General features: G+C 45.6%; 1 protein-coding gene across 2 annotated transcripts in view; it reads left to right on the top strand.

Annotated features, from left to right (window-relative positions):
• Positions 1-18,250, top strand: part of FKBP4 (FK506 binding protein 4) — a 32,028-nt gene extending 13,778 nt beyond the window's left edge. The window contains exons 4-10 of one of the 2 annotated variants that reach the window (XM_006035122.3): positions 5,764-5,884; positions 6,154-6,310; positions 9,052-9,142; positions 9,397-9,480; positions 10,364-10,549; positions 11,941-12,180; positions 17,576-18,250. In XM_006035122.3, coding sequence (XP_006035184.1) covers positions 5,764-5,884; positions 6,154-6,310; positions 9,052-9,142; positions 9,397-9,480; positions 10,364-10,549; positions 11,941-12,180; positions 17,576-17,686 — 990 coding nt within the window. In that variant the 3' untranslated portion in view covers positions 17,687-18,250. Of the gene's footprint in view, positions 1-5,763; positions 5,885-6,153; positions 6,311-9,051; positions 9,143-9,396; positions 9,481-10,363; positions 10,550-11,940; positions 12,181-13,567; positions 14,129-17,575 lie in introns of those variants that run through there. The other variant, XM_006035124.3, reaches the window with a different exon arrangement.
• Positions 18,251-25,082: the final 6,832 nt, after the last annotated feature.

The raw sequence follows: 25,082 nt of genomic DNA, 5'->3' as shown, positions 1-25,082 counted from the left end.
CCCCCCGGCTGGCTCCTCGGACCTAGCACCCAGGCAGCCCCCACCCACCCACTACACAGTATACAAGAGTAAGACTATTTTGAGCTATTATGCAATTGCCTCTATATACACCGCTCAAAAAAAAAAAAAAAAGACAAAAATCACGTCTTTAAATAAAATTAAAATGTTACATTGAATGTTTGTTTTTTAGTATATGATTTGTTTTACTGGGAAGTAGGAAAAACCATTAGATTTCAGGGGAACTGCTCTTGGTCATGTACAGCTGACTTAAGTATATTGGGGCTTTAGAAGTAGCATGCAGGGGCTTAAAACCAAACCACTCCCTGTGTGGCTAAGGAAAGAAGCAGCTTCAAGAAATTGGGTAGTAGGAGGTTGGCAATGATATTGGCTTTCTTTCCCAGCTTAATTAGCACACATTTCAGCCCAAAGCAGTCTGTACACCTCAACAAGAGTTCAGCCAAATGACCAGGTGCAAACTTATTTGCATTAGCTGTTAATAATTGGATAGGTCTACTGGCAACGAGCATGGACTGTCTTTTGACAACATAAACTTGCTCCTTGGAAACACTTCCTTGCCTTCAGGACTACAACATACAAATCTCTTCATCCCTGTTAATTTTGTGCTGTTTTCTTTTAAATCTTCCTTGCCTGCAGGTTGCATATGCTGACCTTTTAGACTTTCCAGTCATGTTCTGCCAGAGGCCCCTGTAACCTGGATTAGCATAGCTGAATGTAACCCCTTCTCCATGTTGTCTGTTACTTTAAGTGGGTAAATGTGTAACTAGTATTGTATAATAAAAAATGTTTATAGTTATGAATAAAACCCCATGAAAGTAAGCATGACTTTTTTTTTTAAAGGGTGAGTGTCATTTTCCTATGGGGTGTCATACACTCATTGTCCTTTATCCCTTATTTCTTGAAGCTCGTTCACACTTTTCAGTATGATGGTAAATTATCCATGCTAGAGAATGATTTGTGTGTGTGATGCATTTCTGCATCCCATTTACCCTTTCTAGCAATGAAGGCTTTTCTTTTTTACTCCTATATAAATACCACCCCAAAGATGAACAGAAGCAGCAAGGGCAGATGGTGATCCTAAACCAGCAAGAGACAGCAAATATGCTTCAGCATTTATGGTTTAGGAGAACTTATAGTTTGATCTTCCAAACACTTACTTTGGCCAAACTTGGAAGTGATTTTTTTCTGTTTAAAAAAAATAAAAAAATAGTTGGCACGCGTTTAGTCTGAATGACTTTCTCCAAGAACCACAAAAGTGAAATTCCCTAAAGTCTGGCAGCTGTGCACACCTGCAAATTCAGCTCTGTGCAGGTGAGGTTTATGAAAATATGCTCTCTGAGTGATACAGCTTTGCCAGCAGATGCTCCTAGTTATGCCAGCAAAACTGATAGCAATATAACTTGATTTGCTTGGAGAGGATAGTTTTTACTGTTCCAGCACAACATGCAGTTTAGATGATATTTTTCTAAGCATGGTAAGAGTGCTTGCCAGTAGTAGTTTTTGTTTTGTTTCTCTGGAACAGAGCTCTTTTTTCCCCACTAGCTTCAGACTTAACGCTCACTTATCTTCTGACTTCTCCCTGGTCTTTTCTATATCTTTGATTTAGTTCATTCAGCACAAGAATACTTAATGTGAGCCAACCTTTTTTGGTGGGTGTGCCACAAACTAAACCCTGCATCCACCCAAGTGCCACTCTGGTCTGCTTCCCATACGTGATCTCTGGGGAGGGGACAGAAAGCAGTCTGCTGCAGTTGTCTGCCCCCTCTGATCAGTTGTATGCCAAAAAAAGGATGCTTTCTTCCACTTGTGCCATGCAGGCTGCACCCCCCCCACCCCCGGCCCAACACACGCACACTCTAAAGGGCGAGTTGGAACTAAATTTTGGTCCATCTTAGTCTCTTCCCAGTTGGGGATCTTCCTCCAAGCACATTCAGCTTAAGTCAGTAAGGAATTTGATTAAAAACAAACAAAAGCAACTGTTGACATAAGAGGCAGCCCTGGATCTGCATGCAGTCTGCTAGGAGTTAATTTGTGATCACCCCCTCACCTCCCTGGCCACTCTTCCCCACAGCCTCATCACTGGCTGCAACAGCTGGGGTCTCCAGGTTTCCCTCCCTCCCTCTGGTTTCCACCTCCTGCCGCAGACAGCAAGGTGGTGTGGCCCAACCTGGTCTGGGGCCACAGCCCAGCATGGGAGCCTGCAGTTGGGGAGCTGAGAATGAATCCAAGGGGGCCCATGGCTTACATGGGCTATCCCAAAGTTGGATAGCCCAGAATAGCATTTCCCAGCCAGTGTGCCACAGCATTTTGGGCTGGAGCCACACCCCTCACCTGATACTGCTGCAGACACAGACAGATGGGGAGCATGGCTCCAACCCAAAATGCCATCCAGCTGGCTGCATGTGGGCGGGCCCCCCCCCCCCCCAGTGTCTGGTGTGCCACGGTGCTTTTTTTATATAGGCAAGTGTGCTGTGGAGTGAAAAAGGCTGGGAAACACTGGCCCAGAACTAGACTAACTTATAAAACTTCAAGTAAGCTGGTGCAGTTTATCTGAAAATAGTGCTTATTATAGGTTAGGTTATTACAAGTCCTATTAGTAAAACTTGCAGACAAGTTAGCTGATTCTGGGGTGATAATTTAGCCAAAAAGATCCACTTGTTACACAGTCAAGTGAGCAGTCTTCCTCTGCTAAGCGTAAGGTCTGCTTAACTGCCCTACTTCATGCCCCCAAATAGATTTTTCTAGTCTACAGAATTTGGTTAGTCCAAATATGCATCTACTAGCTGAGACTTTCTAGAGCATATTAGCACTCCAAAACGTAACCCTTCCAAATCATTATACAAAGACATGGCAAACTGAGCAATGCTGAAATCCTGCCTTGGAGGGAGACAGTCCCAGGAGCTCTTTCCAGTTTATTGACACAAGCCTGTTTGGTTAAAAACTGAAAATCCAAACTAAAATGAAGATTTGTTTAGTCTCTTCTCTGTTCCATTAATGTGCTACTTTTTCATCAAGGAATCATGGCTTCCCCCAACTGATATCATATGCAAAGGAAAAGCCTGTGAACGATTGTAGTGTTAGTGGGAAACAGAAATGAAAGCAGCCTCTCATGGCTTGTGAGTCTGCTTTTGGAAATGCAAGTCCTTACCACACCACTATTTGGCACCTCCCCACTGGTCATAGGTTGGAACACTGGACTAATTCCTCATTTTTCTTACTTCATGCCAGGTTCAATACATGCTGAAAAGTAGAGATAAAGCAGAGGGTGTAAGTAAAAGGTGCAGAAAAGTAGCCAACATGGGGCTTCGAATTCCTTATACTAGGAATGCAGGGCAGAAATGGTACTGTCAGCAGAATTTTGTAAAAGTTGGTTTGTTTTGACCTGCTCTTGCTTTTCTCAGTATCAGCATTACTGTAGTCAGGATGTCAAATGGGCTACGTCTGCCTGCATCTCTGCTGCCCTTAAAAGAAAGCCCAAAAAACACTGTCAGAATGTGCAAGCAGAAGTTTTCTGCAGTTCGTTAATAATGTTACTACCTTTGTGACTGTAGATATTTGTGGTCTGTTCTGTAACTTTCCCCACAATAGTGACCTAGGATAAATGTATTTGCCATCTAAAGACAGGGTACTTCAGACTAAACAAGGCTGATTATAATAGTTCATTTGTGCTGTTAAGAATGAAGGTGGTAACAATATGTTTGTTGATCTAAACAATGTTTTGTTACCATCATGGTCTGTTACAAGACTTGTCATATATAATCAGATCGCTGGCGAGCACTGCATGCATCATCCCAGAATAGATTTCATAGACATTAGGGCTGGAAGGGACCTCGGAAGATCATCGAGTCCAGCCCCCTGCCCAAAGGGCAGGAAGTCAGCTGGGTTCATAGGATCCCAGCAAGATAAGCATCCAGTTTGCTCTTGAAGGTGTTCAATGTAGGCGCTTGAACCACCTCCGGTGGCAGGCTGTTCCAGACCTTGGGGGCTCGGACAGTAAAGAAATTCTTCCTTATGTCCAGCCTGAAACGGTCTTGTAGTAGTTTATGACCATTTGACCTAGTCGTCATCCCTTGGGGCGCTCTGGTGAACAAACATTCCCCCAGATACTGGTGGTCACCCCTGATAAACTTATAGGTGGCCATCAGATCACCCCTGAGCCTGCGCTTTTCTAGGCTAAAGAGCCCCAGGGCTCTCAGCCTGTCATCATAGGGTCTGCTTCCCTGACCTCTGATCATGCGCGTGGCTCTTCTCTGGACTCTCTCAAGCTTCTCCACATCCTTTTTGAATTGTGGAGCCCAAAACTGGACACAGTACTCCAGCTGCAGCCTCACTAAGGCTGAGTACAAGGGGAGAATGACGTCCTGGGATTTGCTTGAGAAGCATCTATGGATGCAAGCCAGCGTTTTGGTTGCTTTATTAGCCGCAGCATCGCACTGCAGGCTCACGTTCATCTTGTGGTCAATGATGACCCCCAAGTCTCTTTCTTCCATAGTACTAGCCAACATAGCACTGCCGAGCCTATAAGGATGCTGCGGGTTTTTCTTCCCAAGGTGGAGAACCTTGCATTTATCGGCGTTGAACACCATCAGATTCTCATCCGCCCACTTGCTGAGCCTGTCCAGGTCAGCCTGGATAGATAGTCATCCATTTCATTTTGACACCTATTCACAAAAATCCTACCCAACTAGACTCCTGCAGGCTTGCTATTGAGAACCCAGTTCCAACCTAGCCAGCTTTCGGTGGTAATGTGGGCTATTTTTTATTTCCCTTCATGTAGTCAGCACAGGCAGTCAGTTTGACTTTCTCACAGTGTGCCAGCTCTTCCCAACTGGAGTCCCATGTACAAGAATAATATGATTACAGCAGCCTGTGCTAGGTAGGGATGGGTCAAGGTTGATGTGGAAGATGGAAAGCCATCCTTTACCAGTCCAACACAAAGGAATAGGGAGGGCAAACAAGCAGGTCTGGAATCACTGAGTTAAGCTAAGACAGATGTGGCTGAACCTCAGTGGTCTTTTGAGTCTTAAAGATCTGCTCTTGAGTTTGCTTCAGTCCTGCGGGACTAGCCTGTTGGTATCAAATATAGTCTGAAAGCATGTGAAGGTAGAACTCACCCAGAAAGCACTGAAATCCAGTGTATAACCTCACTTCCAGGAGCAAATCTGGCCTTATAATACCAAATGTAAGTAATTTCTATTATTTTGCCTCTAAGGGTTATTTTTGTGATTACATGAATCCCTACTTCTATTCACAAACACAACACTTTTTAGAACAGCCTGTAGAAAGAACGGGGTCTTAATTTTGTAATGTGATCCAAGCTACATGGAGCATCATTGTTGTCAATTAATCTGTACACAGTAGGCAGTACTGTATGCGCACAACATCTTGGCGAATAAAGGGGACTTTTTCCATGGTTTACAGTATTTACACTTTAAATGGCCTTTAGCAACTAGAGGGCTGGATAGAAGCACAGCTTGGCAGGCCCGAATCTGTCCAGCACAAAGGCACATCCAGCACTTACATAATGCAGTAGCTATGGCCTTGGTTGTCTAATACCTGTCAAAATGTTATATAAAATGGTGGCTGCCTACAGAAGGCAACATTTGGCTGTTGAGCTGTCTGATTTTTCCTCTGTCAGAAATCGGAGGAAAAGACTGCCCCTGAGGTGCAAACTCTTCCTCAGAGCCCCAAGTTGGTACTACAGAAGTAACTGGAGTGCTTCTCTTTTTTTTTTTTTTTTTGCAGATAGAGCTCTTTGAGTTTAAGGGGGAGGATCTCACAGATGATGAAGATGGTGGAATAATCCGAAGAATCCATAAGAAGGGGGAAGGCTACTCCAAACCCAATGAAGGAGCCCTTGTAGAGAGTAAGTCTGTTCAAGGAGTAAGTTGAGAAATAGCAAAGGAGATTGCCTGTGAGTGGGTGGTAAGAGAGTACGTGCATTTCACTTGCACCTCCTTCTTTCAAGACAAGTAAACACATATTTCCTCTTCCTCTTATTAGGTTGCCAAGAACCATTCTAAAACCACCTTTCAGTTTGCAGGTGTTTTGAACTTTGTAACATAAATTTGTTTTGTATCTGATTTGCCTATGGTGGTTTTGTGTTTTGTTTTGTTTTGTTTTTATGAACACCAGTCCAGCTAGAAGGTAGACATGGAGAGCGAGTTTTTGACAAGCGGGAATTGCAGTTTGAGATTGGAGAAGGAGAAAACCATGATCTCCCTCCTGGCCTGGAGAAGACCATTCAGCGAATGGAGAAATTGGAAGAATCCGTTATTTATCTCAAGCCCAGGTGAGCATTTTCTGAAATTCAGCTGTTTTACTAGGCTGTGACCTTGGGTCAAGATAGCCCCAATACCTGTCTTTGAAGATTCATACAGTGCCATATTGGTTGGGGAGAATGATGCTTAATAAATAAGGTGCCTTTCTAATTAATTACAGTTCTTTGCCTCTCCTCCATCAGAGTCAATATGTGGAGGGCACAGAAATTCTGATGTGAGGCATGGAGCTAGCTGAGATCCAGGTTAAGGGAAGCAGCATTATGGTCAGGGATACTTTTAGAATGAATATGACCTGGGTTCATTGCTGCTTAGTGGGAAAAATAACAATGACTCTCTTACAGAGCTAGATGTCATGTAAGAACAGAAGTATTGCTACACAAAAAACAGATCATTGAACTGGTTAATCCAGTTTCTTAATTTTTTTAAGGGGCTAGAGAGGTATAAAAACCCCAGGCTATTCCTAACTGAATACTACATAATTATAAGGGCTAGTGCCTTTTCTACCCCCATATGGTGGGTTGGTTTATTTATACCCTGTTGTCACAGAGCACTGAGATGCCCTGTGCCTGAAGAGGAGAAAACTGTTAGGGAAGAAGCCCTAGCAGTGACTAAGGAGCCCAGCTGTGGGTTGCCAGGGCAACCAATGAAGGCCAGCTGACCGGAAGGGGCCGGGCCTGGCTCCCTTTATAAACCCAAGGAGCTGAGGCCAGAGACAGTTCCCTGCCAGCAGCCAGAGAGACAGGAGCTCCCTAAGGCAGGATGCGAGGAGAAGCCGAACTGCAGGTATAGCTCGACCTGAGTTGAGCAATGTTGTTTTAGCCGAGCGGCTCTAAGTTATGTTATAGCCTAGGGGCTTGTGTGTTTTGCGTTGTTGTTGTTACGCTGGTGGTTTGGGTGAGGCTATAAGGGGATGGAGGAGGCCTCATAGGGGACTCGCAGCAGAGTGTGAGGACCCCAGTGCCAGTGAGGGCGCAGCATACAGGGTGCATAGACCCTAGCCCCAGAGAGGGGTGTTTGAGAAGCCCCAGGGTGGGCGTGGTGAGCCCCAGAGGGGGGGGGCCTATTGAGAAGCCCTAGTGTGGGTGTGGCAAACCCTGGAGGGTAGCCTCCTGCTAATTAAAACTAATTATTCAATTAAGATCAAGGCATGGCAGGAAAGTAGGTGGGCGGTTGCCCCAGAGACAGGTGTGGGGGCCACATTAAGGGCGGCCCAGAGTGATGACCTGTCACACCTGTAGTGGTCAGATGAACTGCCTTTGCTGATTTAAACAAAAAAAAAAATAGTCTTTTTATCCCAGCAGGCATATCTACCTATACTACTCCTGTTTTTGTAAATGTTGACATCCTTTCTGTTGCCTCTTGATTGGTTAGTTAGTTAAACACTCTTGATGTGTAGTGATGCTTGAGAGGGAACTTGGGATAAGGAGTGGCCTCAGAGGAATGAAATTCTTGAGGTCCGCTTTCTAAGCACCACCGTTTGAGAAAATGATAATCCTATAAATATTATGGCTGGAGAGAGAAAGTCAGGAAATCAGTTAGATAGAACTATGAACAGTTTGTGAAGCCTTTAGGGAGAAGAGCAAACTTTTTCTGAAATTAGACACTGTTCTAGCCAAAGCCCTACTTTGCTGTAGGGAGTTCTTCAGAAACCTCTTTATATTCTTAAATAAGCTAACAGTTATTGACCCTGGGGTATGGGGAGCCAAACACAGGTTCTTGGTAGTCTTGGGTATAAGTACTAGTCCCTCTTTCCAGCGAAGCAGCACAGAGCACATTGTCATACCCGGGCTGGAAGTAAGAGAGGAGTTTGTCCTGATAGCATCCATCAAACCCAAATTGCTTTTGGTTTTTGAAACATTTTAAACTGAATACTGTGCTGGCAAAAGGTGCTGGGTAAACAGTCATTGGCACAAAAGTCCTCTGTCTGGATTGAGCCTAGGTTTAGCATCAGTAGACAAACTTCTTCACCCGGACAGGCTAGAACTCTTAGCTTGGAGGGCTCCTTTTAGGTGGAAGTAAGTAGTTCTTTCTCCAAGCAGAATAAATTATTGGTCTCTTGGCTTCAAGTTGCAGCAAGGGAGCCACCTAGTGCCAGTTTATCTTATTTTTACAGTGGAGATGCATCCATGGGAACTGAATTGTGGCCAGCAAATATTTCACATGTGCCATCCTTGGCCTATGTGAAAAATATGCTGGCCACAAGTGAGTGGCGCAGGCAGCCTCTGCATGTGGCATTTGCTAGATATGGGAGGGGATAGACAGCACAGCAGCAAATAGGGGAGGAAGTAGAGAAATCGTTCAGGCAGGGAGCACAGGGAATACAGCAGAAAGCAGACTAGCAGATCAGGTAGGGAGCAGAAAGAAAAGCAGCAGATTGGGCAGGGGAGGGGGATCAGAGTGGCACTCGGATTGTGCAGGGCTTATCTGTAGCATGGCTGCCAAAAACATTGGCCCCCATTGACATAATGTTATTCCACAGTCATGAGATGGTAAGAACTTAAAGATGCTGTTGACATAATATTATTACAGATTGGTAACCTAGAAAAAAGGATTTAATTTCAGTCCTTTCCAGTTCCCTTATGCCTCCATGTCTGCTGCTTTTAGATAGAGAGCCTGTATGTGTCATTATCTGTTGTTAACACTGCAACATACAAGTTTGATACATCTATTAACGTGTTTTCTTAGTCATTTGTTTCACTAATATAGAAAACTGGATTGTTTAGAAACAGCGTTTTTTCCCTCTCTATTATAGCTATGGTTTTGGGAGTGCTGGGAAAGAGAAGTTTCAGATCCCTCCAGATGCAGAACTGCAATACGAAGTGAAACTCAAAAGCTTTGAAAAGGTAGGAACTGGAGATAACACCTCAGGGAGATGGGTGTCCAAGGACAGTCCCTTCCTCAACAAGAAAAAAGTTTGGAGTTCAGTTAGCCAGGCATGGGAATGGTAACTTCTGGGAGTTCCAGTTCCATGTTCAACAATACCCCCTTTGAGTTTCAACATGATTCCCACCCTTCCTTGGGTCCATGGTCCAGTACAGCATATCTTAACAATTCTTCCAGAATCAGAGGGGTGACTGATTTGTTTCTGTCTGGACAGGCTAAGGAATCCTGGGAGATGAACACTGATGAGAAGCTAGAACAAAGCTCCATTGTGAAGGAGAGAGGCACTCAGTACTTTAAGGTGAGTCCTCCCTGTTTGTTGTCAGCGTTTCCCACCCTTATACATTGATGCAGAATGTAACACACTGCTGAAGACAAGACTGTTTTTAATCTGGTGCTGAAGAATTGCACTGGAATATGGGTGTCCCTTTAGGGAGCTCTTCACAGTATCCAGGCTGTATTTTCCTTGGATCTAAAAGGCTGTAACATGATGTTTCATGGGAAGCTCTTTCTTGTACCCAACTCTGTATTTTCTTGAACTACAGTGACTTGGCGCTGGAGCTTTGCAGCCCTTCCCCTTCAGGTAGTTTTGCATGGTACCTGAACTGAACTTTCTCTGATTTAAAGTGGTTTTGGGGCTTGGACAAGAAATCTGTGGCAAAGTTAAAAGACTTGAATTTGATGTCATGAGACAGGATCATAGTCCATTAACAGCCCTATCTAGAGAGGGTGCCTGAAGATGCTGTGTTAAAACTGGGTCCCCTCAGGGGAAACTCTGGCTGAATCCGTGTAGATTTCAACATGGCAGCCCCAAAGACCAGAGTGGTAGCCCTGGTATCCTTAGGGTAATAGTATGTTCATTGCTTTGCATGTACATATTTCTGGTGCAGAGGGAATAGTGCCAGCCTGCCTCTTCCTCTGTTCCAAGCATTTAACACCTATAGGAGCAGCAGGGGGGAGACTACTATACACCCCAGGAAGAATTGAGGTGTGTTCTGTGCATCTTGCACTGATACACGAACTGACTAGAAGCTGGCCTGATAGTATTTTACTTTCTCCCATAACACTTGGGTGGCATTTGGCTATAGAAAACATTTTCTGTTTATGATAAGATGGCTTCTAGGTTAAATTGAGGGGACAAGAACATGGTGAAGCTAAATTGTCTTGGGTTCCCTTGACTACAGGAAGGAAAATACAAGCAGGCAACACTACAATACAAGAAGATTGTTTCATGGCTGGAGCATGAATCAGGGCTTTCTGAAGAGGATGATGCAAAAGCCAAAACCTTGAAGCTTGCTGCCCACCTTAATCTGGCCATGTGCCATCTGAAGCTGAAGGAGTACTCCCAGGCTTTGGAAAACTGCAACAAGGTAACAAGGCTTTTCACACTGGCTGTTTTAACTGGAACACAAATCACTGTGGTGTTTGTTCTTCTTTCACCTATACATATTGGGAGAAGTAGCTAATATCCGGTTCATCAACTGAAGCCACAGTTGCTTCTATCTTCATTGTCCTTGAAACATCTTAGAACTTACTATCTGATAGTACTTCAGAAAGTTAAATGTAGAGGTGCACCGATACATCAGTCCATATAGTATCGATTTATATGCGCGGCCAGAAATGCAGCCTTGCAGCTGGGAGACCAGGGTCCAGCCGGTAAATGGAGGGGGGCCATGGGGAAGGGAACAGCTTGGGGGAGGGGGCAGCTGGAGGCCACCACAGTGAGGGAGGGAGTGGGGCTGGCGCAGGCACTAAACAGCCAGGGTGGGGTGCAGGATGGGGCCCCAAGCAGCTCTGTGGGGGGGGGGGCAGCTCCCACTGCTGTGCACACCCCCGTAGGAGGCATGGGGGGGGGGGTGCCCCCCAGCTCTGTGCACAAGGCAAAGGTGGGCTGGGGCCTGGGGCAGTGCTAGGCTCTTCCTGGCAGGGGGGTTGGGTCGGGGTTGTATGTGGAGTGGGTGACGGCAGTGCTGGGAGGGGGGACTACTGAACACCATCCCGGCCCAACCACCCCACCGGGAAGAGCCCGGTGTCACCCCTGGCCCTAGCCTGCGACGGCAGCTTGCCCTTTGTACAGATCTGGGGAGCACCCCCCCCCCATGCCTCCCTCAGGGGTGTACACAGTAGCAGGAGCCACCTGCTCCCCATACACCTCCTGGAAAAAGCTGCTCGTGGCTCTGTCCTGTGCCCTGCAGCGCCTGCCCCAGCCCCATTCCCTCCCTCACTTTTTGGAACACACCCCCCCCCACCCCCCCCAACAGGCTTACTAGCCAGATGCTGCTCCCCAAGCTGCCAGTCAGGCAATCTTGCTGAGATCCTGTGACCCCAGCTGACTTCCTGCCTTCGGGTGGGGGGCTGGACTCAATCTTCTGAGGTCCCTTCCAGCCCTAATGTCTGTGAATTGGTATTGGCCAATATGACTCATTAATAATCAGCCATTGGTATTGGCCCAAAAAAATCTTTATCCTTGCACCCCTAATTAAATGTGTTCTTTGCAAACAGGGAAACTTTTTCAGAGTTTTAAGTGACTTCCCAAAGTTCATAAGTAAGGGAAGTCTCTTAGAGCCAGGACTAGAATCAACAGCTTCTGACTCCCTCTCTGATGTCTTGCTACAATCCGCTCCCTCCCTTTTCCCTCTGAAGAAACTCCTTGAACTACGTGCTCCCTAAAATCTGAAAGATCATCCCATTAAGAGTTTTCTGATTGTCTGGATTTATTTCCTGGAATCAAATTCTTGCTTGTTTCATTGTTGTCATCCAGGCACTTGAGTTGGATAGCAGCAATGAGAAAGGTCTCTTTCGGCGTGGGGAAGCCCATCTGGCTGTCAATGACTTTGAATTGGCCCGAGCAGATTTCCAGAAGGTGATACAACTCTACCCAAGCAACAAAGCAGCCAAAGTGCAGCTAGTAACCTGTCAGCAGAAGATCCGGGAGCAGCATGAAAAAGAGAAAAAGATGTATGCCAACATGTTCCAGAGGCTTGCTGACAAGGACTCTAAGGTAACTGGTAGCACTGTGCCAAACTGGGAGAGTGGAATGAGTGCATAGTGGGTTACAACAGATATGTCCTTTAGCCAGATCTACCACATGGAGCTGTGTCATCTAGCCCACGGGGCTCCTTAGGGGGCCAGAAACTAGGGGCCCAGCACCAAAATTCACCATATTCCTGGGGATGCCTGCCCTCTGTTGGCATGGGGGAAAACGATGGCTGAATTAACTGTTGCAGCTCCCTGACTGCTTATCCCAAGTCCACCATTGGGTCCAAGTCCAACCCCTAAGGAGTCCTGGGGAGGCTGGATGAGATTGATACCCCTGGATAGATGCAACAGGAGTCATGGTGTTTTGCAAGTCCACATTACTACCTCTGTGGATGCTAGGTACACTCCTTTTGGTATCATGTTTGCTCTCTTGGAAAAAGGATTCCCCCCCCCCCCCCCCGACAGCTGTGTAGGATGCAAATGTTTCTTTTACAAGTTTTCATCATCCAGAGGGAAGTTGGGATGGGAAAGTGGGCATACTGGTGGGCTGTTGCATGAAATGATTAAGCACAGATGTGGCCTTATTTAAAACAAACTGCAAGAGAAGAAACGCAGTCAGCCATCAGTGTGCCTGTGGCTAAAATTCAAGAGGTTCCTAGCTAACAACATTTATGTGTGTATGTGTACCCTGGAAGCCCTCATGCTTCATGCCAACACAGTAAAGGGCAAAGCACAACATACACCTTTGGCAGACATTATGCTAAAGAAGCAATTAACTGGTCAGTTATGTCTTAATGTAACATGGCCACACATTCAAGCAATTAATGGCACAAAAAGTGAAACCAGCCACAATCATTACACAAAAAATGTGTAATAATTTGTGGCTGGTTTCAGCACAACCTTAAAATGACAATGTGGCTGGATGGACTGCACCAGGATTTGGGTCAGGATCCCAGGCTCCCTCTGCCCTGGTAGGAAGGGTGAAATTGTGGTCTGATCCCCAATCTAAAAATTGTGCCTTCCCCCATGCACATACAGCATGGCAGGAGGAGCTGTTGTTGGGATCACAGATGAGAAATCCCCCACCTTTAACTGGATGTCCATAGAATCGCAGAAAAATAGGGCTGGAAGGGACCTCAGCTTATCATCAAGTCCAACTCAGGGCAGGACACACTACAACTACATCTCATTTTCTCTCAACTGACTTAAGGAAGAAGTTTTGTATTGAGCCGTCCATTGAGAGTTTTAAACTTTGTTTTTCCATGGAAAGTTGTTAAATGGTTTTTCTAATAAGTTAAGTGTTGGTACAGATTTTAATAGACCTTGACTTGGTAAACAGCTTGGTCTGCCGGCAATCTGTCAGTTTTGTTTTTTGTTTTTTTTTTTCCTTTCTGGAAATCTGGATCCAGTACATCCTCTAGGTTTCTGCCCACCTTGTGACAGGCTCCACCAGCCAAGCATGCCACTATAGCCTAAGAAAATCTCTTACTCCAGGAAAAGGTTTTCTTTCCCCTTTTGAGCCTGCAAGGAAGAGAAGCTTGGTTACGTATTTACCTTCTGAGTATGTCTACCCAGCATCAGACCAGAACTCCAGGGCCCCTGGCCATGTCTTCCAGTAGCCAGTATGTGAGCACTTTGCAGAAGACCTGTGTTTACATCAGCCAGAATGGACAAGAAAATGAGTTTGGCTGAGATGAAGGGTGGAAAAGAGTTATGAGACAGATATATACAACAAAGAGTTCTCCCAGAAGATATTTTCTTTCACTGCCTTCATGTGAGGCTTTGCAGCCCCAAACAGTGTTGGACAAACTCTGGTGTCAGAAACCCCACACAAAAGTGTTAGGAAGTTGTGCTTACGCTACTGTCAGAAACTCCCATGTCCTGCTTCCATGAGCTTCTTTGTTCTTTGGCACTGACTTCTCTGAAAGCCCCTCTGTACAGTCTGGAGGACCAACCTACAACACAATATAAAGATACAAAAAGGTTTTCAGGGCACTTGAAATTGCAGCAGCCTACATGCAGAAAAAATGTTGTAATGTACCCTACCTGGACAACTAGCTAGCAAGGAAAAAAAATCCTCATTGGGTCCCAGATGTCATCTGCTCTGTATTCAATTTATGCCAGAACCTACACTTGGAAGTACATGCTGAGTTTACCCCATTTCAGAGATTTATTCAGCAGAGCATTTCTGGAGTCCATGATCGACTAAATCCTTGGATGATGGTGTCGCTGTGGACATAGTCTTTCTAGACTTTAAGAAGGCCTTTGACACTGTCTCTCACCCCATCCTCATCAATAAATTAAGCAACTGTGGCATTGATGCCTACACAGCTGGATGGGTAAAAAATTGGCTGATGGGGCGCACCCAGAGGGTAGTGGTAGATAGGTTGTACTCAACCTGGCGAGATGTGAGCAGTGGGATACCCCAGGGCTTGGTCCTCGGGCCCGCACTGTTTAACATCTTCATCAGCGACTTGGACAAGGGGGTGGAAAGCATGCTGTCCAAGTTTGCTGATAACACTAAGATGTGGGGTGAGGTGGACACACTTGAAGGGAGAGAGAGGCTGCAAATAGATTTAGACAGACTACAAAAGTGGGCAGATGAGAATAGGATGGGGTTCAACATAGATAAATGCAGGGTGCTGCACCTTGGGAGAAGGAATCCACAGCATACATACAGGCTGGGGAGTTCCCCTCTTGAAAGCTCAGAGGTGAAACGGGATCTTGGAGTCATTATTTGACTCCAAGTTGAACATGAGCTGCCAATGCCAGACTGCAGCCAGCAAAGCCAGCCATACCTTGTCATGCATCCAAGGATGCATATCAAGCCGGTCCAGAGAGGTAATACTCCTCCTCTATGCAACTTTGGTCAGGCCGCAGTTGGAGTACTGTGTCCAGTACTGGGCGCCGCACTTCAAAAGGGATGTGGCCAGCCTGGAGAGGGTTCAGAGGAGGGCCACCCGCTTGGTGAAAGGGCGCCAGGACAGGCCCTAGGAGGAGAGACTGAAGAACCTGAACCTGTTCAGCCTCAGCAAGAAGAGGCTGAGGGGGCACCTGGTGGCTGCCTGGAAACTCATCAGGGGAGATCAACAACAAATAGGTAGAGCCCATTTCTCCCCAGCACCACCTGGGGTGACAAGGAACAATGCTAATAAGCTGATGGAGATAGGTTTAGGTTAGAGATCAGAAAGTAATATTTTACAGTTAGGGTGGCCACAATCTGGAACCAACTTCCCAGGGAAGTGGTCCTCGCCCTTACCTTGGGCAAATTTAAGAGGAGGTTGGATGATCACCTGTCTGGGGTCTTGTGACCCCGGCATTCATTCCTGCCTATGGCAGGGGGTCAGGCTAGATAATCTGAGCAGGCCCCTCCTGACCCTAGCTACTATGAAACTATGGCTATTGCTTGTTTATCCCTGGACAGGTTCCAAAACATAACATTTGATCCTGGAACTGGAATTCAATCTAGTACCAGAGAAAGAACTTGTCTCATGCATCTTTAGGCACAGCACACCACACTGTATTTCAGCACACACAGACACTTTTCAGTTCATGATGAGAGCGCAAAAATTCTATCTTCTGGGAAATCTCTTCAGGCTAGGGTTATCATGGGCAAACCAGTTTGTGACAGAAACAAAAGGAAGTATCTGATCTTCTGCGCTAGGGAAGGCCAGAGCCAAGGTCTTGGTCTAACACCTCTCCCATGAAGATGGTGCCTTGCTGTACTTCATAATCTCTACAGGGCATGCTACAAGACCAGATAAAACCAACCAAAGCAATATTAGTAGCTCTGATATGGCCAGGATAATTTTGATTACTAGATGATCTGTCAGCTCTGTCTAACTTCCTAGCAGCCAGGGGCCACATTGTTGGGGGTCATGGCTGTGGACTTTCCTGGCAGTACAGGTTGTGTAGCACCACACTGCTCCCTGGGGCAGAGGGAGGGAAAGGGAGCCTGGAGTCCCTGGCTGTAGCAACAGCTGGCACAACTGGAAAAGTGGTGATTGGGGGAGACCAGGTACTGCAAATTAAGCCCCAGTCCCAGGCTCCCCCTGCACTAGCAAGAAGCAGGCTTCTGTGGTTCAGAGCCTTATACATCCCAGTTGAGGGGCTCCCAGCCACAGAAGTGCCCCACACATACCCCTGGGGCTGGAGGATCCTTGCCGTGGTGATCTCCCTGCTCTGTGGATGCAGGAAGGTTCTCCACAGGTTTCCCATGCCCCTAGAGCATGGGGATTGCCCCTGCCACAATCCCTAAGGTTGAGGATTTTTTCACTAGGCATGGTCTGCCCCTGTGACTGGGAGCCCCATTACCTCACAGGGCTCCCAGGTGCAGGGGAGATTCCGCTACACGTGGAAATTAAAGCTTGATGACAACTAGCTATAAAGTTAGTACACGTTTTCAAGGTCTATTGTTATAGCTGGTTGGACCTTTTTATTGTGTGATACCTACTTTGCACATGTAGCTGGTGGTCTCCAGGTAATTGCACAACCTGTAAAATGTAGAGGGGGCCTCAGAGTACAAGCACCAATAGCAGCTTTATTAGAAACATCCATCTTAGGCATCTGTGAAATAGTCTGGAGCTTTGCTTACAGTCACAAGCAATACATGCAAGATGTAAGGGGATCTCTGAGGAGTCCAGATCAGATGTCAAATCCAGTAAAACTGCCTCAGTTACTGTTCTCTAGACATGGCCTGGTCCCACATACACTTTGGAGTGCCGTATGGAGAACATATATATGAACACTCATCTGAATGAGAATGAGGTGTTGTACATCTTGGAGTAATAGGATTGCTTGAGATGTGATGTCCATATCCTCATTCCAAAATAGTTCATCTTCTATGCACCCTGCCTTGGCACTGACCCTGAGTGCATATAAACATTAGAGGGTGTTGGTTGTAGCCATGTTGGTCTAAGGACATAGGCAGACATGGTTCTTTGGGCAAAGGTGATATCTTTTATTAGACCAACTACATAGCTGGAAAATTTGTTCTTTGTGCACTTTGGGGCGCACACACTTTTCTTCAAGCATAGGGAGAATCTGCTGGAGTCTGCTATAAACATTAGGGGTATTTATGGCAAAATTACTCAGTTCAGCACCTGAACCACATCATCATTACTAACAGCAGAATAATGAATTACCTGTAGGGTACCTGGACTGTGCATGTTACAACTCCAGGTACCCTACAGGTAAATTACTCATTGGCCAGGCAGCCTTAAGCTCCTCCTCATTTCCTAGCTGCCTGACAAAGCAGCAAGGAATCAGGACATTGGGGTTCAAGATTTTGGAAATCTTAGCTGACTTTTAAGAAGCCCCAGATACAACAGGTAGAGGCACCAAATTAATGTTTGTAGAAGCAGCTTGGTACTTGAGAAGGGGTGAATGTTTAAACTCTTTAAATTTCTCCCTTGTAGTCAGAAGCTGACACTCTCCAGACAAGTGGCAGCCATACCACAGATGCAGAAATGAAAGACCAAGAACAGAACGGAGTTGAAGATAAATCAGAAGTTGACACAGAGGCATAAAAACAAACCCGGTTCCATTAGTTTTGTAAACTGAAGAATTTCCAGTGAATTAGACCTTTATTTTTCTATCTGGTTGGACAGCGGCTTCAGGGGAGCAGAGGCTGGGGCCACAGTCGGTTACAGCGGTGCGTGTGTCTGTGTAGGAAGCTTGGTGGCTGCACGCATCTGGTATACTCTTAGGGACTTTATTTATTCATTCTGGCTCAGTTATTGTTGGAGGTTCTGTCCAGATTCCTTCTGCTTTGTTTAATTTCATTCTGCCATTGGTCTCTCTTTGTCCTCCATCCTATTCATGCTCATTCTGATCCCAGGTTTTGCTTCCTAAATCGTTTCCTTGATTTTTACATACTCCCCAAGAGTCCTCACATGAGACTTCAGAACAAATTGCTGCACCCAATTCTTCTGCCTCAGCCTTGCCCCTTGCTGTTTCCTCTGTTAAGCAGAGACCCACCCCCCCATGAGTAAGTGTTGTAACCTTCCTTGTATGCCTGTTCTTTGCACATTGCTGAAGGTGAAGACTGTGAAGTCAAAGCTTGAATAATAAAAGCTCCAGATTATTCCTTTTGGAGTTTATCTGTGTGTTTAAGCAGGAAGAAAATTTAATTCTCGCACTCTCCTGTAGGGATTTAGAGCTTCACGTTTATGCAACTGCCAGTTTTAGCTTAATGGCGGCTGCTGGCTACACTGTTCCCTGCATTCACTGCTATAGAAAATTGCCTTTTCTCCTGCCCACCTTCTAGTTACCAGGTAAAAACTGAATTTGCTTATAATGCAAATTGTACTCAGAACAGCTGGATGTTCAGTTGCAGCCGTGCTGTAAGAGTGAAGAAAAGATTTTGGCAGTCCACAAAGGGAGGGTAAAAAGTCTAAATAGGCTTCCTTCATCCAGACACAAAGAAGATCTTCATTGAGAAGAAATTTAGGAAGACTCCTGTTCTTCCATAGGGAGAAACAACAGGATGGAGGAAGATGGCATACAAGTGTAAAGCAGTGAAGAACAGCCCAAAATGGAGATTTTCAAGGGGCAAAAGGAAAAGAAATCTCACATGGTCACTTGAACCCATATATACACGATTCTATACATATATATATATATATATATATACACACACACACACACACACACACACACACACACACACACACACACACACATATACATACATACATACACACTATATGGCAGCATTTTTAAAACGGGTTATTCACCCCTGGAGGGGCATGAAGGAACATTGTGGGGGACACAGTACAGGGGGGAGCGGGCAAGAAGTTTGCAAGGAGCTAGTGCCAGTGCTACTGCTGCCTTGTGGGAGGATGCAGGGGCAAGGAGCCCCAGGCAGGCTCCACCTCCAGCTGCTGCACCTCCAGGAGCCCAGCGCAGCAGACATGCAACCTAGAACCACAGTGGGGCCAAGGCAGGAGGCACTGGAGCCACAGTGGATGGAGCCTGTCCCACTGAGCTGTAGCAGCTGCTAGGATGAGAGTCACCGTGTCTGGCTATGCTGTTCCTCTGGGGTGATGGGGTGCTGGAGAGAAAGGGAATAAACAAAATTTTAACTCAAAGGAGGGCTCAGCTCAAAAAGTTTGGAAACTGCTGTTTTATAGGGATGCTGTAAAGCAGTGATTTTCAACCTGTGGTCCATGGACCCCTGGGAGTCTGCAGACTAGCTAAAGGGTCTGCGAAAGATGATTATGATCAATCAAACTATGCGACTACCCACACTTACAATTCAAAAGGGTGTACATCTCCATTCAAAATTTCCAGTGGAGTCTGAAAATGAAAAAAGGTTGTAAACTACTGCTGTAAGGAGTTTGAGGTTTAGAGGAGAGGTTTTGCTTCTACTCGCTTACATCTCTTCATTTAGAAGCCTGGGTGGGGTAACGTCTAGGCTACGCGAACCAGCATCACTTCGTTTCGACTTCTGTTTTGTCTTTTTGAAGGGACAGTGTGTCGTTTCGAAGCACTGTTCCATTTTGTTTCATCAAACCTGTTTCAACATTTTGCCTGTAGGCTATAATGAGGAATCATGAAAATGCCTATAACTTTGTCATTTGCCTGATTCAAATAAACACTGCAAGGATGGTAGCCCCTTCTGAGGGTATGAAGCCTGCCAAGTTTCAAGGAGATAGGTGCAGGGGTTTCTGGGAAACTGCACCTCAAGGTGCTGACAAGCAAAACTGGTGTTGCTGGCAGTGGCAGCCTCCTGTAATCTTTTGTGCAGATGCCTGTAATCTTTTGTGCAGATCTGGGGACCCGCACCCCCAGGAGGGCTGCTGGGTTGTGCCGGACTCCTCCTGGCCACTGCCACCTGGGACCAAACTGATGCTGCCACTGGCCCCAGGTCGCAGCAGCAGCCTCCTGTCATCCCACATGCAGAACTGGGGGCCCGTACCCCCAGGAGGGCTGTGCCAGACACCTCCCAGGGGTGTGGGCCCCCATATCTGCCCTTGGAATGACAGGAGGCTGCTGCTGCTGCCTGGGACCAGCGCCAGGAAAACTGGTGCTGCCACTGGCCTCAGGCCACAGGCCATCCTGTGTGCAGATCTGGAAGCCCATGCCCCCCAGGAGGAGTCCAGCAGCACTGGGAGGGCAGGCTGAGCTCCGTAAGACCGGTGGAGCTACTTGGAGCGCAGCCCTGGCCCTCTGCGCCTCCTGCCGCCGGGTTGCACTCTGAGCAGCTCCACCAGCCCCATGGAGCTCACCCTGGCGGCGAAAGGCAGCACGAGAGCCAGTAGGGGAGCCACTCGGAGCACAGCCCTGGCCAGTGGCTCTCCCCTGCCTCCCACTGCCAGGCTCAGCTCTGTGGGGCTGGCAGAGCTGCTCAAACCTCAGCCTGGTGGCAGGAGGCAGAGAAGAGCCAGGACTGTGCTCCGAGCAGCTCCACCAGCCCCACAGAGCTCAGCCCAGTGGTGGGAGGTGGGGTGAGCCAGGGCTGTGCTCCATGGGGCTGGCAGAGCTGCTCAGGGTGCAGCCCTAGCTCTCCCCACCTCCCACCATTGGGCTGCTTCAAAACCTGAAACGTTTCAAAACTTTTGAAACGTTTTAAGTGCCCTCATTTTGTTTCAAAGCCTTTTGTTTTGTTTTTGCTGTTTCAAGCTTGAAACGCAGCAAAACAGCTTTGAAATGAAACACTTGTTGAAATTGTGCACAGCCCTAGTAACATCTAATGGTGTCACTTCCTGTTACAAACAGCAGTCACTGAAAAAATACAAGACAAATTCTGAATTTAAGTACAAATGTAAAAAAGCAAATACTAAAAAGAAACAAAACCAGAAAAACTCCAATCACATGGCTCAAGGCACTGATTTATGATGATCCTGGGGAAAAAAATCGGAGGCAATGTCCTCCATTAAAAGATAACAAGATTATTAAGCAAAGAAACTTCATCTCCTGATTTCCAAACAAGATCTGTTGATCTAATGGAAATGATACAAGAACTGAGAGCCAAAGTGACTGAAACACTCCTGGCACTGGCTATAGGGAAGGAAGAATAATATAATAAATTGCCTAATTATTTACTCCTTAGATAAACGTTATGAATAAACCCTGAACCACAGTATTCAAAAGATTCTGCTTAGAGTCATTACTACAAATACCTCACCCGAATTTACAAGTATCCTTTCCCCCCATATATGCTGCTTCCTTTCCCCTCATATATGGATTTAAATACATAATAAGACCTATGAAATCTTTAGAACAGTAATTTTCAACCAGGGTGCCATGAGATCTTGTTATGGGCACCACACAGTGGCACAGTTAAATACCCTACACACCATTTACAAGATAAACTCAAGATTTCAAGAGTGTCAGGTATCCAGGTTGTAGCTGTATTGGTCTAGAAGAAAAGACAATCAAGACTCATAGTAGAGATGATCTTTTATTAGACCAACAAGATGTTTGCAAAAAAAATCTGTAATTGCAAGCTTTCAGGCACAAACACCCTTCATAAGGCATTGGAGAAAAGACTGTAAAAGCTCTCCTGGGTAGAAATGAAAGTTCGTGTTTCATAGGATTTCACAGAGGAGTCAATCGATGGAAAACTCCTCTGGGCAGTCAGTTCATAGCTGGTATGAAGCCTCTCACCTCCTGTGAGAATCTGTGATGATGCAAATTACCTTGGAACAAAGGCAGGAGCAGGATCTCAGGTTTCAGGTGGTCAGTTGCTTTCTGCAACTGTGACCACCTGAAATCCTCACAGGAGATCCTTACAATTACAAAGCTTACAATTACAGAATTTTATTTTTGCAAAAATCTTGTTGGTCTAGTAAAAGATATCATCTCTACTATGAGTCCTGATTGCCTTAGAGATTTCAGGATAAACTCAAGATTTCAAATAGAAATCCATAGCGTCAAGAACATTGTGACCTGTGGTCTCAGCTCTTCACAATGAAAGAATTACTCTATCTTTTTCTGTAGACAAAAAAAAAAAAAAGTGGAGCCTAAGAGGTTGCATTTTCTGATAGCTGTCTTGAGTCAACAAGATTGAAATCCACTCCTTTAGAAATTTAGCTGGGCTGCTGCAGTTTGTTCATAACATTATACTCAAGCAGATCCCAGGTTCACCAAGCTAAACCAAACCCACAGTTTTGCCCATGCTGCTGATGCTTTGCAAAATATAAGCAGCTTAGGGACAATGAAATGAACAGTTTTCGGCTGACTAGGAAATGGAAGATTTCATATCCTGTTTAAAACCAGGATCTAATAGAAGATAACACATGAGGACTTAAAACATGAAAGCAGCCACAGGTACTCTTAAGTACCTGCGAAAATTAAAGCACTTTGCAAACTACATAAATCTACATCCCATGGCCCAATTTAATGACCTTCATCTGAAGCAACAGTTCCATCACTCTTCCTTCAATACATTCAAAATAAAATGCTCTCCACTACAATCAGGTAGTTGGTGGGAAAAATTAAGAAGTAGTGGTCCACTCAAGCTCCATCTGTTATGAGGACCACAAAGATAAGCCATCCAAAATATCAGGAAGATATCAGTATCTCTTCCTCGTGTCAGTCCCCCCACTCCCTCACCCTCAATTTCTTCATGCAGTGAAATGAGCCAGCCACCAGCTTTACAACACACCTTGATCATCAGTGAAATAATTAACATTTATGATTTAAATGGTCAGCAATAGGCTTCAGATTTAGTATACCTATTACAAACTCTGCAGTTACGCAAATTACATCACTGCATTCATCACCACCAAGTTTGCAGTTTTAAGGTTTTCTTTGTACCAAAAGCCCATAGCCCCCTTCTTCTTCGAGGAAAACTGAGGTTCCAGACCACAAAATGGTAACTTACCTTCCCCTTCCCACCAAAAGCACCAGCTTTCAAAGAGACTATATCATCCTGTCCTTTCCATCCCCTGCCCTAAATCATAACTCTTTCCAAAAGAAAACTTAGGGCTTTCTAACATGGACACACACATCACCTTTGGTTTAAAATAGTAGTACATATACTACTTAGTATCCAAAAGCAACATTCTAGGATTAGCATTTTATAGTCTAGTAAACAGATAGTTAATCCTGTCATTTCATGGCAGGGGAAACACTCTTTAAGTTTAGGAACAGGCCATCTGGTCGGTCTTGGTCAAATCCCTTCAATTCTGTGTTTTATTTTCCCACTGAACCTACCTGGTTTAAGACCTCAGAGTTCCTATGCAAATGTGGCATTGTTCCTATCAACAACCTGAGCTCTTGTTCAGACAGATGACTGCAGCAAATTAAGCAAGAAAATGTTTATCATACAGGATCCACAGAACCCAAACAGACCAGGGTTTTACCTTTTTTTCCCCTATAATCATTCTACACGCTTTCCTATTGCATGTGTGCACACCCATGGCTCCTTAAAAAGCTTTTGCTACAGAACCCATTACAATGCACTGTGATGAAGATTTAAGTATCCCGCAATGCAGTGCCTGCTGCAGAACAATCTTTAAGCATCTTAATGATAAACTTCATAATGCTTTATGAATATGTGCACTGTCATTCTTAATTTACAGATGAGGAAACTAAGGCCTGGAGATGGTAAATTCTTTGTCCAAGGCCTCACACAACAAACAGGAGACCCGGGAATTTGGGTTTCCTGACTCCCAGTTTAACATTTATAGAGAATCTGCTTACAGTGCTCTAACTCAGTACTAACAGCCTTCTAGAGCATAGCCTGCTGGGAGCCAGAGGTATCCATGTCTCACCTCTACACGGAAGTGAAGTTGTGCTCTGCCAAGTGATAGCCTGAATAGCACCATGGAGCTCCAGAATTCTTGGCTCTCAGAAACTGTCATCTGTTCAAGTTAAAAAATACTGTTAACAGCCAGATGAGTGCAGAGTTGCAGTTGGCTCTTTCTATCATCATCCCTACTCTCAGCCTGTATCCCTCCTTTAAACGAGCTGTTGCCAACTTTTGAAAGGCTGAATAAGATACCAAATAGTTTTGAAGAAATGGACCCTTGCCCTAGGATCACCTGCTACAACTGTGAGTCAGCCCAAAACTCTGAACGTGGCTTTAAAAATCACAAGGTGTTTCTTTTTTAAAAAGAAGCTGGGTCCTTATTTGCTTCCTAGCTGTAGAGGTGGACCATTTTCAAGTCCTCCTTTTCACAGCTAGATGTGGTTACTTAGGATAGTCTGAATTTAGGCAGAAAGCAGGGCAAGGTAGCACGTCAGACACTGACTGAAGGCAGAAGCTTCTATTAGCAACAACCTACTTCACCAGATGCTGCCCTGCCTGGGTCCAGTAGGTTGTTGCCAATGAAAGCAAGTGCCTTTCTGAACCAATTAGTCTCTAAGGGCCCTGCTACACATTCAAATGAAAGCTGGAGAGCAATCAGGTAGAGCACTTACACATTTTCAAGCACTAATTTGATAGCCTCTTGGCTCTTTTTATAGCTGGATGGACATTTTTATCATGCAATAATTACTTTGCATGTGTGGCCGGTCCACATTTATTGCACACTTCACTAACGAATTGCATAATTACTGTGCACATGTGGCCAGCCTAAGTTTATTGTGTCCTTCCCCAGTGAACTGCATAATAATTACTGCGCACGCGTGACCGACCTAAATTTACTGCACGCTTCCCCAGTGAATCACATAACGCATGTAAGGTGTAGCAGGAGCCCAGACTGGAAGTTAGTGCTGGCTCTTCGTCTTTGCTCATTTTTTGCCTGCAGAAACCTCCTGGAGCGATTCTTCTGCTGCAAAGAAGGGAGCAAGACCCAACCAGCAAGACAAAATGTCCCTGATGCCACAGCTTCCTAACCCAAACCTCTGGGATGACTACAGGCACGCCCAACCCTGCCGGCCTGGCACAGCACCCTCGCAAGGCTCTCTTGGCGCTTATTACACACCAGCAGAGAGCGGTTGTCCTCCATATCCAAGCAGGAGCAGAGAGCC

The sequence above is a fragment of the Alligator sinensis genome, unplaced genomic scaffold, assembly GCF_000455745.1.
Source record: "Alligator sinensis unplaced genomic scaffold, ASM45574v1 scaffold1386_1, whole genome shotgun sequence".
In the NCBI taxonomy this organism is placed as follows: Eukaryota; Metazoa; Chordata; order Crocodylia; family Alligatoridae; genus Alligator; species Alligator sinensis.
This window is presented reverse-complemented; position numbering and strand designations above follow the sequence as displayed.